This window comes from Podarcis raffonei, chromosome 11 (genome assembly GCF_027172205.1).
Source record: "Podarcis raffonei isolate rPodRaf1 chromosome 11, rPodRaf1.pri, whole genome shotgun sequence".
Taxonomy (NCBI): Eukaryota; Metazoa; Chordata; class Lepidosauria; order Squamata; family Lacertidae; genus Podarcis; species Podarcis raffonei.
Window position 1 is genome coordinate 26,411,911 of NC_070612.1, and position 15,605 is coordinate 26,427,515.

Sequence of the window (15,605 nt, forward strand, 5' to 3'; positions counted from 1 at the left end):
GCTGAGAGCACAATTAGAAGGGCATGATGTTTAATTCCTACGTTGCTTGGGGAGAGAATCTGGATTTTAAAAACAGAACTATCCTTTTTAGGCCAGTACCAGCAGGCAAATTTGCCTGCCTCAGTCCTCCCTGCTGCAGCCTGGGGACTAGTGACTACAGCAGCGTGGAATCAGCATTTGAAATCTGAACTTTTACTCAACCCTGAACTTTTACAACATGCCCTCTTCATGGTATAAGATACAGGGAACTTCCTCACACAGCTCCACATTGGGGTATCTGCAGAAGGTTATCCAGATGTATGTTACAGAACTTGGGTCCTGTAACTCGAGTGTCCTGTCAAAGACACACATCCTTTTTCCTCAGTGCACTGAATGTCCAAAAGGATGAATCCAAATGCTAACAACTGGTGTCTTCACGTAATTGGGTTAAATATTTCACTGACCTGCAAAACACAATGTGCTCAAGCAGCTAACCAAGTGATAAACTGATTAAGGCTAATGAGATAAACTGCTACAGATCCTTGTTACAGAGCTTTCCCCATTCACAGATCCTCTGACGTTAGAAAATATATATACAAGCCTATCCACCATAGAATTGTAGCCGAAAAGAAGTTTTGAAGGCAAAGCTTACCCCAGATTTGAGTAAAAGTGCAGCCACTGTGACAGTGTAATTGTGCTTCAATGTTTCTTATATAGGGAGTTGCAAGAGAGGTACCTCAGCTTTCCAAAACTGTACATGATTTCCCATCAAGAACTGAAAATAAACCATTACTGATCTTATGGAAAGAGGGGTATGTAATCATGTACCACCAGATCAGAAGTTGCCTGCATGGTACAATGTACATATGGAATTCAGATGAAGGAGGGAAAGGAGGATTTTAAGAAGCTGATTAAAATAAAACTTCCCCAAGAATGTCTTAAAAAATGTATATTTAGGCAACGTCCACTTGCAACCTCAGTCAGACAAACAAATACAACTGAGGAGAGATTTTAACCAGGGCACATTTAGGTCTACACTTGGATAGCTGGAGACCTGACCGGCCATTAACCCGGGCCCAAGAGTTTCATCCTGCATGAGAAACTCCAGCATCCATTTTACTGCTAGTCCTTCTGCAAGGTGGTGTTTTTTCCTCTAAAATGGAAGATGAAGGAGGAAAACGACAATGAAACTTTGAAGGAGTTTGGTTGCAGTAGCTTCCGAGGGGCAGCGGGGATATTTGGAGCTACAGAGTAAGGATGGCAAAGGTCTTTTGGCCTGATGGCAGCATTCACCACTTGCTACTGGTAGGTGTGCCCATTGCACACTCTCACACATGCAAGCTACACAAGGTGCCCAGACGAAATGCACACACATCTACAAGTACATAGGCTCCATGCCCAACCCGGCACCATGTCTACTTCATTTTTCTTTTTATCAAGAAGCGGTTTGTGTGTGCCTGCGTGCCCAAGTGAGATCTGAGAAAAAGCGAATGCAGCTAGGCCAACTCTGAAAGGAGCATGGTCAAATAAATGCTAAGTTCCTAAAGTACTTGTGAGAAGATAAATTAGTTGCTTAATAGGGAAGTGTAAGACCTTTCAAATCTCATTTCTTAAAAAAACAACACCAAGGCACCTTTCTTGCAAATCCACCACGCCACTATTAAATTATCATAATTTACAGGAATTACACACTCACTGTACCACACTCCAATAAGCATTCCAGCAAAAATGTTAGTTGTTTTCTTTAGAATACATAGCCTTAGATGAAAAGTTCGTGTTTGACCATCTCAAGTCACACAAATAAATTAAGTGATCTTCAAGCTTAGTGCTTCTCAAGATGACCTTATGCGACATCCAGCACACCTGCGGCTACCAGGTGCCTCGAGAGCCAATCCAGTCCTTCATACAGTCCCATGCCACTTCGGGCATCACACCCTTGAATGTACCAGCTCCGACCACAGCAGAGTTTGTGCAGACTCAGCAATTCTGTGACCTCTTCTACGGAAAGTGCCCCTGCCACATCCTGTAAACAACAACCATATACTTAAATGCATAGACAGTAACTTAAGAATTAGTAATCTTACCTAATGAATGCGGCAGATTGAAAATTAAAGTCAGTGCCAAAACCTACAAAATTCTGTTAAATATATCTAAATCTTCACAAGTATTCAAATACCAATTATGTTTTTAAGAAACGTGGCTAGAACTCTTATCTGCAAGATTTTGGAAATTAATAGAAGACCCCAAAACAGACTGTTAAGAAGGTTGGGATTTCTATTTATTTTCGGCTAAATTAACAGTTTATCAGAGGAAACATTACAATTAATATAGCCTTTTAAATTTTGTTTCCATACTTAACTTTACACTAGCAAAATGAAGTTAAATTGAGACAAACGAGAAAACTAAAAAAAGGACCACAATACCTGCTTATTGGCAAAGATCAGCAGCAAAGCATCTCGCAACTCCTTTTCTGTTAACAGTTTGGCAAGTTCATTGTGTGCTTCACTGACCCTGTCTCTGTGGCTGCTATCAATAACAAACACCACCGCTACAGGAAGAGAACAATTATGCAGCTGCATTTTGCTACACATTTTCATTCCACATGCAGATATTATAACTTAGGAAACAGGGGAAAGACTCCCACCCTATGTTCTACATCTAAAGTCTATACATATTTTCCAGAAATTGTTTACGTACTACAAACTAGCAATTGAACCATTTTCTTTACTAAAATAAACTGCACTGTAGAACTTTCTAAACTGTATCAGCCCGAAGCAAAGCCAAAGATCAAATCTGAAAGTAAATGCAAATCACTCGTCACAGAGACCAAAACTGAAGAAATTAAAATGTCGTCTAGCAGTCAGATCCCTGAATTGTTGTACCCTTCAACGCAATACCCATTGATTTCCATGGAATTTACTTTCAAACAGATGTGTTTAGAATTACAGCATTTGACAATAAACCTAGGAAACATTCCCTTTCTTACTTTTAATAGGCACAATTATTCATTGTATATTTCAATGAGTCAAAATATGAAATATGGCACTCTTACCTTGTGTATTGAGGTAATAATGTTTCCACAAAGGCCTCAGCTTGTGTTTACCTCCTACATCCCAAATAGTGAACTTCAGATTTTTATATTCTACAGTTTCAACATTAAAACCTGAAGGAGGATGGAAAGGGAGGGCCTTTTAACCACACTTCTGACAAAGGATTTATATATACATTTCACTGGTTCCAAAATCAATGCTACTTGCCTATTGTTGGAATAGGTTGCATGAATTCATCCTGCTTCAGCTTAAATAAAATGGTTGTCTTGCCAGCTCCGTCCAATCCCAGAGTTACAACCCGAATCTCCATTTTTGGCCCAATGTGTACCCTGTTGTCCTGCAGCCAAGCAAAAAGATATTGAGAAACCTGAAGTTTGTCCCCCTCCCCATGCCCCGCAAAAAGAATTTTTATTAACTCAAGGTGCTGTGGCAAAGGAAAATCCTAATGTAATGTATCATGTAAGTTTCTTGCTTGTTAACAGTGTTTTAAGTTTCGTGAACTGCAAAGATGATTAAATGTCGTAATGGAAGAAACTCGTGCTCTGATTCATAGGGGTATATGAATTTATATGTACTGATGGGCCATCAACTATGTTTTCCTCAGAGTGGACCTACTTAAATTATTTAGTCATGTTAATTAATTTCAGAGGGTTTCCTCTGAGTAAAATTTAGCTGAATACCACCCAATGTCAGGAGTTTCCATTGTAGTGTGAGGAGCAGTAGTCAGAAGAAATTGATTACTTCTTGTGCAGGTGTATTTGGGTGGACACATGGAGCGCTTTGAATTTCTGACACTGTGTCTCATCTAGGATACGTAAGTTTCATCTTAAAGGATGCCGGTTCTGTGGGTGAGCCAAGACTAAGTAGAAAGCCAACGCTTTTATTTATTTTTTAAACAAGTGTTAGATTTCACTTAACCAAGAAGATCTAAATGATTTGCAAATAACAATATAAAATATTCAAAAGAAAATAACCCAAGTAGCACATCCAGCGCTTGAGGAGCTGCAGGGGGTGAAAGAAAGAAGGGTAAGCCACATCGTGTGAGCTGAAGACCATTTGCATGATGCTGGATATTACCCCAAATGATTAATTTCTCTCATTGGTAAGTTGTTGGGGGTTTTTTGTTTGCTGAGGATACTAAAAGTTTTGTGACCAGAATGGTTACAATTTTAGTCCGACAATCTGTAAGATAATATGTTTGACTAAACAAAACATGCACAATTGAAAAGGTGCAAAGTCATTTCACAGCAGATACTATTTTAACCAAAACACTTTGAATTAGGGCAACAGCCACCAGGATTTATAGGATGTTAAACAAAAGAAAAACATTCCTATAGTCACCCTAGTCTTCAGGTCTATCTTTTTTAAAAAATGTATATATATCCAAGACATGATTGCACAGTTGCAAATCACTTGTAATTTGGGGAGTTTCAAAAGCCAGCTGGCCATGAGTGTTTCTTGCTGTACTTGGGGTGGCAGAGAAGAGAAAGAAAAGGAAGGAAGGAAGGAAGGAAGGAAGGAAGGAAGGAAGGAAGGGGACAGAGTTCTTACTTCTCTCTGGATTCATGATCAAAGTCTTGAAGCAACCTAAACATGAGAAAACTGTACCTTTGTAAAAGTAACTGGAATGCTAGCATCAAGTTGTATATGGTCTGCAAGCTCGGTAAACTGTTGTTGTTGTTTTTGTAGTGTTTCTAGAAGCCTTGTAATTTCTTGTTTGGCCAAGACAACTCTGCAGTCATCCTTTAAAAAGGAAGTTAAATTTAATACAATGAACGCAGTACCACCTATGTGTTTTCCTTCTCAAAATCTAGCTGAGCAAGAAGTTACGTCTACCAAAAAGAAAGTTACATTTTTTACTAAATATAAAATTGAACTTTAACTCAAGCAGATTTAAAACTCTACTGTAACTGAAATAAATTGTTTCATGATACATCAACAATGGAGAAATGGAAGACAGGAATGCTGTTCACAGAAGCTTTTGTTTGTCTTAAGGAAAACACAGTAACACTACGCAGGAACCAAGACAAGAAAGCTACTGTTTTATTCAACTGAAACAACACTGGCAAATATAAAGACTTGAATGGAAAAAGAATCTAATTAGGATTAAAAATGGGTGCTACTATCAACACACACGATTGCTCCTTTTCTTGTTTTATTTTGTTTGGTACACGAGAGGCAGCTGAACACCTTTATTTTAATGCTCAAGTGACTATGTAAGAACATTGCCCCTACAGTATTTTGTCTCTTAAGGCCAAGCCCAATAGGTTTCTACATTAATTTCTATACAACTAGCTACTTCTCCAAAGTGTGGCTCCCAAACTTTTCACTAGAAAAAGGCAACACCAACTACGTTAAACTTTTATATTTCAAACCTATCCTTTGACTCAGATGCTACAGCACTTTTGCCTTCCATCTTCCCCCTTTTGTTATCCTTTTGTTATCCAATACTTCTCCCTCCCACAAGGGACTCACCCAACAGAGAAACTTTTACAAACCACTGCTGTGTCCCAAATCACCATTTGTAGAAGCAGAATTTTAGAATAACTAGGCTTACACATACAATTAACCCAATAAAAGCAAATCCCTAACACAGTATTTTCCCAACAACTATTTATAAACCACCTGACATTGTCAACCTGAGTCAGCAACCTAAAGTACATATATATGGAAGAGGGCCACTTTATGGATACTTCACCTGCTGCAATGTCTTTTCACAGTGAAGGCAAGCTGTTGAAACCTGGGACAACAGAATAGTCATATCTTCTTGTTGTTGCCTAAGCCAGATCAATTTCTCCCGCACATGGGCATCAACCACACTAAGTGCCATTTCTTCTTGGCGGCAGAGGGTTTCATGAAGATCAGAAAAATAGGCTCGTACACATGAACGAGCGTTCTCTGCAGTACCTGGGACCTGGGAGGTTATGAAATCAAGGAGACAGGCATTATGTTGTTGCAGACCTCTTTAAGACAGAGCTTTAATATCCTTCTCCGTGGCAATGGGCTGGCACACCAATTTCCAGTAGACTGATTAACATAAGACATAAGACACTAATTTCTCTGGAGAAATTAGTGTTCATTTTTAAAATGTTACCAGCCTCCATTATTGTGAGGAAAGCTAGAAGAAGAATGTCAGTGTGTTTTGAATGTTAAAGGAGTGCAAGAAGATTGGAAGGACTTTACTGCATACATACACAGGTTAATACATTAGCAGGATTTTATAAATACTTGTAAAGACATTATGACTAGACAATAAGTAATTTTAATGATTTTACAATTTAAAATGGACATGCGGTATGATGATAAACAATGGAACCAGGGAAGGGAATAGGGGGAAGTCAACTCTTTTTTTATGTTTGAATATGTATTGTTGTTTTTATTTGTTTTGTTTTTTGGGGAAAATTAATAAAATAATATATTTTAAAAATGAATGTTAAAGTATTACCAAAATATTTTTTGTTTTCAAATCTCATGATCTCTGTTGGCTCTCCTATGAGTTGGAAGTGCTGACTCCCTATTCTGAATCAACCCAACTAGAAGAGGCACAGTACTCCATAATATATATTAACAGCTCACTGTTAGAACTACTCTTAACACTATGGTCCTTCCACTTTCCCAGTAGTATCTATCCTTTGAATAAACTTTTGCCAAATGCCTTAGCAAAATACTGTAAACCTATTAACTCATTGCTTTTAGAAGTGAAATTCACAAATTAAAAGTAACTGAGGGCCAAAATTGTAGCTCTAGAATACAGGATTATGTACCACATACAAATCGCTACATCTAAAGCAAAGTCTAACAGAAGTACCAGGTAAATTAGCCTGATCACCAACAGATGAAATATGCAATCTAATCTAATCTAATCTAATCTAATTCATGATGTTTCCACAGAAAACCTTATATAATCAACACTGCTATTTCTGCATAATACTAAGGTTGGTGTCCTAGTCAAATCAGCTGGGAACAGCATTAGGAGATTCTGAAAAGAAATAGAAACACAGACTGGAATAAAAAACCCCACAAACCTAAGTTCCACATGTCCAGGAAATGTCAGGTTTGTATTTCACCAGCAGCTACCTGCCATGCTACATAGTAAGCCATTTTTGAAAATGAAAAACTTTCCAAATCATTTAGTGATATGGCAATACAGTAAATAAAAATCCTACTAAGTAAGTCTAAGTACTCAGGCACGCACTTTGTATCCTAGCTGTATTTTTCATTATCATCTCTATAATTATTCCAAAATCAATCATTTCTGCTTCTTCATGGCTGCTTTCTTCTGAAAAACAGCTTTGCAAAATAGTCCATTACCACTGGTGAGTTAACAGAACAGACTTCTTGGCTCTATCTTCTCCTTCCAGAAGATCCTCTACCCTTCCCCATACCAACTTACTTTTGATAAGTGGCCTTGAAAAAGCTTTTGTGAGTCATGTTAATACTGGATAACATGGCATTTTAAAAGTGTAAAGGGGTAGGGAGATATTAATATTTATAATAAAGATTACGTGCAGGTTGAGGAAATGACAAGCTTGCTTACATGTTCTGTATGAGCCATTCCAATTCCATCTTCAATGATCTGTTCTCCTCCTTCTATCTGCTGAACTATTCCAACTAGTTTCCGAGAATAATCTGATATTTCTTCTGTGAAAGTTCTTATACAGTGAGCCATGTCTAAAATGGAAGCACGGATCTGGTTTGCTTCTGGTTCCAAAACACTGTGCTAAGGGGAAAGCATCAAAAGTAAATCTGAACACCCATTTCCAAATTCTTCCCGTCTACAAATTCTGCCCCCACATAGTATGAGAGAGAAAAGAAAGCAAAACTTTGGACATTCTGCCTCAGGTGCTTAGCGCAGAAATGTAGGCACACAAGGTAACTAGTCTTTGCATGCTCCTTTGCATGAATCATCTTTCAAAAGCAGTGATCTTTAATTTATCATAGTAAAATTTAAAAAACTTTATTATTATTTAACAAGAAGTATGTAAAGACTAGTTATATTTCAAAAGAGATGGAAAATTAAATATAAGCATTAGCTGGACAGTATTATACATCAATCTACGAACACAAAATTGTCTAGCAGCCCTACTAGGTGACAGCAGGAAAGCAGCTTTAGTGATAGCTTAATGATACCCTGGAACATTGCTTTTATTAAATTTATTACATAAGTAATGTAAAGAATAGGAGAGAGAACATAATATAGTCTGATGATTTGTCAAATGGGCAAAAACAACAACACAAATTCTCCTTTTCAGTCACATATTAACAATGACATGGCTGGACAATAAAGAATTGACATAACCTACTTTATGACCCTGGTGCTTTCCATACTCTTTGCAGACACAACACATGAGAGGACTGGCTTGACACCCTTCTTCCAGGCACACAAATTCAATAGCATGCACTTGGTGCTGAGAGCACATGGTCTTCTCATGAGGTTTATCAGCAAGGGGCACACGTCTGTGCTTTGCAAGTGTCTTCGTGGAATGTGTGAGTTGGGAACACTCTGCACACAGGTGAGTGGCACAAACAGTGCAGTATACTGAAGCAAGATGTGTTTCATCTTCATCACAGCGGACAATGCACTAACAAAAAGAAAAACTAGAACATTATTTACTCATGGTTTTTAATATTAGATTCCAAGGCATTGTACAGCATTAACAAGAAAAACAGACTAAAATGCACACAATTAAATCAGTAAAATCTTTTCAAACACCTTGGTGAATAAAAGTGCTGAAAGCTTATTATGGCTACAAATCAAAATCCCAACGCTTGCCCAATTATCGCCCAATCAATGAAACAAAATTTTATAGATACCTGCTCTAGGGAACTAGCATATGCTTTCTAGAAATAACTATATAGTCAGAAGTATCAAATAGAACAGCCGTTACTTGACAGTTCTGATTGAGAGTGCACGTACAAATCTGAAATTATATCGTCCAGGAGAATCTGTACCACTCGATACTCCTGAACATGTAATTTAGCTCCAGGTCTTTTAGTTGTTAATGTAGTAATGTTGCAATCATTTATACTGGTGAAACAACTGAATTAAAATCAAACATTTATGACATCTGAAGAGGACAATCAAACTGAAATATAAAAAAGTGATTGGAAACAGTACTCTGAAAGTGACACAAAACGAAAGACAAAATTGATTACTACTACCTCTCCAGAGAGGCCAATGGCTTCTTCAGTTGTCCCACACTGACCACCAAGCCCATTTTGAAGTCGTTCCAGGAGTTCCAACAAAGCAAAGTTTTTTTTCAAACCCCAGACACCAGAATCTCCTGTTTTGGAGGGAAAAAAATAAAGTCAGCAAAAACAATATTCTTTTGAAGTGATTCCATAGCCAGAGAATTTTTTCAGTTTGCATGAGCTCTCTCTCAAGATCTTATGGTCCATTAGATTTTATAAACTATATGCTGCATCTTCCTTATTTACTATATTTCTCCTACTATAACCCCAGTGTGAGAAGTTTTCTGCTAACTTTCAGAAGACTTCATAGATTAGCACTAATATATTTTTCCTTTTACTCATCAATCTTTGATCTGAAGCCTTTGTGTGGTCTAAAGTTAATAACTTAGGGCTCATTCATTTTAATGGGACACACTGAAGAACTCAACAAGATACAAAACGCTGGTCTTGGGCTGAATTGTGCTTTTCATTTTTAACAGCAAGCCTTTAAATATGTTAGTGCTACCGAATTTGTACTGACCCACTACAAATTGCTTCTATCTCTGTTGGCTTCAACTTTTAATTAACCCACCCAAATATTGTTAAGAGATTAGGATAAATACTTCATGGGCAGCTGGGTTTTTTACCTATTCACATGTATATATTTTCATGGATGGATTCCAGTACAGTACTTCAAAACAAATGGTGGTTTTGATTAAGCCTGTCCAAATTTAGTTCAGCTAATGTAGGAACTATTCAAAGTGCTAACTGCCAGGTTCCTCACTTAAAAAAATATTTACTAGACATATACCATATGTGCAGGTTATATAATTTTATAGATATGCCTATTTCATGAAATCTATGGAACATTCTAAACAACAACAAACCTACAGCTTTTGGCAGCCTTTCCTTAGAAAAGGCATGAAGCTTGAATAGCAGGGAGCCTGCATATCAGGAACAAGACTGCATTATGTGGGCAATCATGGAGTGAATACTGAGCCCATTGATTACAGTACACCAGTCACGAAATGGGCAAACATTCCTCTTTGATTCATCAGTGACTGAGGACATCAGAGCCAGAACACACACTTTTCAGCAACAGATATTAAGAAGAGTCCTCCTGCCCAAGAAACCAGACCAAAACTCAAAAAGGATAGCTGTGATTGTCTGGCACACAAGTACAGGAAGAGGTGCGGGGAGGATTATTGAGTAGCGGTGCTCATTTAGTGCATACTGGGTCTTGTTTTATTTTAACATACTGCCCAGGCTGTTCTCTCTTCCATAGCTTAGCTTTTCAGCCCCTTTCCAAACTCTCCCACCACCGAAAGGAGGAAAATTCAGAGAAGTTACTAGCAGTCTCTTTACAGTGATCGACAAAAAGAGAAAGAACAATTTAATGCACCTCCATGATGAAGGTCCCTTAGTGCTGTTGATGGGAATGTGTAACCATTCGCAGAAAGTCAAATCCTAGTTCAAATAACTGAACTGTGTATCCTTTGGAAGGGGGTGAATGCAAAGTGAAGACTGAAAAATCATGGAAGGAATTCCTACAAGTTCTACAAACAGGAAAGGGGGCAAGTGGCAAATTGCTTTCCCCCAATCACTCAATATTTGAGCGGTGAGTAGGGGGGAGAAAATGAAAGGTGTGGCAAAGATTTCTTCCCAGATTTCCCCCTAGGACTGAGGCACAAACATATTCAGGTTGTTCAGCTTAATTGTAAGATACTACAAGGAGTAAGGCTTATGAAGGCTGAGCCACACACTGTTTCATTAAGCACATTTAATGGTGCCTTGATGGGTGCTTTTGTCTTCAAAGGTTTTGTTTTGGGTCACTGCACCCTAACTTAATAGGGATCTGAGTTGGCTTGTATAAACGAAGCTAGTATTTGTGTTTAAAAGGAAATGTTTGCTCTCTTAAACAGCTCAGTTCTTTCTGCAGTGTTGCCCCCTACCTGATGCCACTCTTCCCTACTTCAAATCCTTCATCACCCCGCCCCCCTTTTCACAGCCCTCAGCTCAACCAGAACAAATCCTTAAGTATACATATTTATGCACTATTACCTCTCCCTACAGCTCAAATTTAGACTGTAACCTCCCCAGGGCAGGGACATGTCTTTTTCTTATGCTGCTCCTTACAGTTCCGTGCACACAGATGGCATTATACAAATTAATGCTACATAATAGACCTATTTTGCATTATAAACACAACCTTGCTTGACTCAACCTGTCTGACCTTGCTACCATTTTTATTGTCTTATGACATTAAGCACTAAACAGCTGTCCTGAGATAACTTCACAAGCAATGTTTACAATGTTACCATAATGCGAGCAAGATTAGAAATATAGGGTGGTATCAAACAAAGTAATATCAGAGCAGACTCACTGAAATCAATGGACTTAAGTTAGTCATGACTAAATCCACAGATTTCAGTGGGCCTACTCTGAATATGACTGGTTGACTACCACCCATATTTAATAAAATAAAAAGTTGAAATAGTTCTGAGTGAATGATGTTGCACACTTGGCGGCAGTGGGCTACAATAAAGTGCTATAGTTCAATGGTAGATTCAATGGCATCTCTAGGTAAGGAAAGATCCCTGTCCAAAACCCGAGTCAGTATTGACAATACTGAGCTAGAAGGACTGCTGGCCTGACATGGTGTAAGGCAGCTTCCTAGATTTCTTCCTATGTTTCTTCACTGTTAGTTCAAGAAGAGACCCTTGTTGATGCGGAAAAATTTGGATTTTGACTTTTGCTTTCATGCATAGCCACCAAGGCTTCTCAAAAGTAAATGTTCTTACAGGCAAATCCTAAATTTGTTTTACTTTAAGGTATATTTCAATGTGTTCAATACATTATAGGTTGGATAATCTATTATGTTCAAATGAGGTTATCCTTGTTGGGAATTTTATGCAGCCGATGCTGCTAGTGTGATTAGTATAAATCACATGAGATGTCTGGGAAGAGTGTGGAAACGGAAGATTGCCTTATCTCTTCCATCTGAGCGTGTTTTTGTACTGTACCTTCACTTTTGCAGTATGCAACAGGTTGTTCTGCCAGAGCTTGGAGAACACAGACGTGATTGTGGATTGTCTGTATAGAATGTAAATAAAATGTAGTTTAGCTCTACAGATGTTTCTTTCTTCTTGCTGTAGGATGCTAGAAGTCTTGTGTGCATTTTTCATATGAAAAGTGTCGCAGAAAGGCACTCTGGAAATGAAGGGACCTGCCATTCCAGAGACGTGCCTACCGGGAGACGCTCAGCGGTCCGGGGGGTGTGTGTCACCGTCTCCCCAAGAGCATTTTTCCAACAACCCTTCCCCTAAAACATTAAATCTTCCATACGTTTTCATAGTGCACATTGCTCTTTTCATCACATCACATCACTGCAACTTTTGAAGGGCACAAGTCAAACCTCTGAACTGCCTTGGAACCAATGTCAGTGTTTTGTTTTTTAAGTGGTGGTTTGCCTCAGTATATTCAAGCTGTGTCTGTTGTACCTGCCCATTTGGCGAACCTATATAAAATGACTGCTATCTCCAGCGTCAGAGGTAGTGTATTAATACTAGCGGGGAGAGTGCTGCTGCACTGGTGTCCTCCTTATGGGCCTCCCATAGGCATCTGGTTAGTCAGTTTGAGAACAGGATGGTGGACCTACACAGGTCATTAGTCTTCTCAGCAGGGCTTTTCTTATGTTCTTAATTCAACAATTTCTAAGCAGCTTACCTAATTCAGTAACCTGCCGATCAAAAGGACACCGAACTGCTCTGCCATGGAGAGGAAGTCGAGTGAGACAGTCATGACAGACTGTATGACCACACAAAAGCAGTCTGGGAACTTTGTCTCCTTGCAGTGAAAATACATCTTCACAGACTCCACATTCCAGAACCTATAATTTACAAGGGAATACGTTCAGTTTTTAAGCACTAGGGAAGAGCTAAAAGTTAGTGGTAAAGAGCAAGCAAAAAAGGTCCCAGGTTCAATCCCTTCTATCTCCAGGTAGGCCTGGGACTTGTGCTGGAAGTCCTGGCGCTGCCTGTCAGCATCAACAGTACTTACTTAGACCAATATTCTGACTCTGTATAAGCCAGCTTCATATGTTCCTAAGTGGTTAACTATGTCTATTTGGATGCAGCCAACAGATGCCACTATGGATGGGGATGAGGACAGCCGCATCAGTCTCTCAGGTCAGACCTCATTATGATTAAGTTTCAGGTTAGCTCTATATACTAAGAACTACCAGATAATTAGTGGATCCTAAAAACTGTAGCCCATGACCCAAAGCACTTCCTTAGTGGTTGGTATGTTGTATTTCCTAGACCTTACTACACACATCTGTCCTACTGAGTGAATTGGGGCTTACTTCTAGGTAAGGGGTATAGGTATAGGACTGCAGCCTTAGTCTCGGTAGTATAGTTGTACTTCTACACAGGAGGGGGAACCTTTCAAGTAACTGAACTTAAGACAGCACTTCAAAGAAAGTAACAACTATTTTCCTATGAAGGTCTTTATAAGAAATCACATTTTTTATGCCACAACAGCAAAAATTCCAATTTATTTATTTAATAAATTTATATCCCAATTTTTAAAAAGTAACTTTTAATAAGACAGCATGCAAAAATTACAAATTAAACAAGTATATATCAATAATATAACAATTCATAATTTAAAATACCTGTATTAAAATAGCAAATACAAACCCACCACTGTAACTAACACAGATAATATGTGGGCAAGCTGGAATACAACCCATTTGTGTGGGTTTGTAACTTTTGTGAACTCAGCTGTCAGGCTGACCCTTAGGGACCAGGATTATTAAGTATCTATTGCTCAAGATAACTGGTAAAATTCTATCTGCATTATGCACATTTTTCTGTATGGCACAACATCCAAATGAAGTATAGCCACAAACTGGATCTCATGTTCATGATCATAACCCACCCAAGGTCACTAGAAACTCTTGTGGAACGAACATAATGCATTTTTGCATCAAAGAATTATAGAATCATAGGACTGTAGAGTTGGAAGGGACCATGAGGACCAGCTAGTCCAACCTCCTGCAATATTTTCAAAATGAGACAGAAGGCTATCAAGATACAACGTCCATATTGTTTACGATACTTAATATGTTTCCCGTTCTGTAACAAATGTTTGCACAGTTCCCAAATGCATGGGAATCCCAGTGTACCAATTTCGCCTCTTCATCTAATCTGCCCCTCTATATTCTTGCCATCTATAATGGAACATTTCCTTATACCTTCAACAACTCTATGACAGGCAGAACTACTCAAAGCAGACCCATGGAAATCAAAGTTAGTAATGTCCATTAATTTAGATGGGTCTATTGTGAGCAGCACTTAGCTGCACACAACCCTACATTTTCTGTTTCTTTGCCATCGCTGCATCTTCATGTCCTAAGATGTTCCACTTGCTTATTTACCGCCTACTGCACAGATGCAAAAAGCTGGGAACCTGCAGGAGAAAAAAGCTGGAACCCTACATGTGAGATTCCCCCTACCTTGTCCCACCTCCTCATTTGTCAATGCATGGTAAATCGCTCTGGACACTCCCTTGCTTTAAACAGTACAGAACATACAACGTAGCATACAGGTGTGTCTGTGTATTTATATGTGTGTGTGTGTTTGTTTGTGTATATGCGTGTATATATATATATGTGTGTGTGTGTGTGTGTGTGTGTGTGTCTCTCTCTCTGTGTGTATGTATATATATATATATATATATAAAACTGTGTATGTATATATATATATATATATACATATATGTATATATATATGTGTGTAGATATATGTGTGTGTGTGTGTGTAATGTGAAGGGGGAGCAATACACACGAGCAATACACACGAGGGTTGTCCAACTCGGGCACAACCGGAGAGAACCGACCCGCAAAACGTGAAGGCTCTTGCAGGAGATGAAGGCGCTACAACCGGGAGCCCAAGGGGGGCGGGGGCTCCGCCTCTCTTTCCTCCCGCCCCCCACCCAAGACAGCGAACGGCGAGGGGGCTCCGCCAAGGCGGCTTGGAAGCCCCCCCCCCGGCCTCCCTCTGCTCACCTTCACCACAGGCCCGGCCGGACTCCGGCTCTGCCTGCTCCCGGCATCCAGCCCCGCACTAGCCCCGACCTTGTTTACACCTAGCGCGGCCATCTTGAAGAAGGAAGGAGAAAGACCAAGAAGAAGCTGCCTTCGCCGCTCCCACAGCGGAGTGTCCCCCTGGAGACGGGGCGGGGTTACGCGCCTACGTCACCAAAGAGAGCCGTAGGTAAAGAAGACAAACTTCAAAACACACACAACAAGGTCGCTTTCCCCGTATCTTAACCAGGTCTGTGGTTTCTAAGCACTGCGCATGTCTGTTTCTTGTCACTCCCCGTTTCCCACTATGCCATTGG

At 39.3% G+C, this 15,605-nt stretch overlaps 1 protein-coding gene across 1 annotated transcript; it reads right to left on the reverse strand.

The window, feature by feature from the left end:
- Window positions 1–1,696: 1,696 nt before the first annotated feature.
- Window positions 1,697–15,442, reverse strand: TRIM23 (tripartite motif containing 23). The gene is made up of 11 exons (XM_053408085.1): window positions 15,271–15,442; window positions 12,927–13,089; window positions 9,192–9,313; window positions 8,333–8,611; window positions 7,567–7,749; window positions 5,728–5,943; window positions 4,638–4,772; window positions 3,237–3,366; window positions 3,032–3,142; window positions 2,403–2,527; window positions 1,697–2,002 (listed from the first exon to the last, which is right to left on the reverse strand). Exons 1-11 carry the CDS (start codon window positions 15,361–15,363, stop codon window positions 1,823–1,825), a joined length of 1,737 nt encoding a protein of 578 aa, XP_053264060.1. The 5' UTR covers window positions 15,364–15,442; the 3' UTR covers window positions 1,697–1,822.
- Window positions 15,443–15,605: the final 163 nt, after the last annotated feature.

Bases quoted from the DNA above. Each gene is read 5' to 3' on its own strand.
- TRIM23 (XM_053408085.1), bottom strand. From the start codon at position 15,363: ATGGCCGCGCTAGGTGTAAACAAGGTCGGGGCTAGTGCGGGGCTGGAT. The intron at 5,944-7,566 runs GTAAGCAAGCTT...ATAACCTCCCAG, and splicing joins GAATGGCTCATACAGAACAT to GTCCCAGGTACTGCAGAGAA. The intron at 3,143-3,236 runs GCAAGTAGCATT...ATCCTCCTTCAG, and splicing joins GCAACCTATTCCAACAATAG to GTTTTAATGTTGAAACTGTA.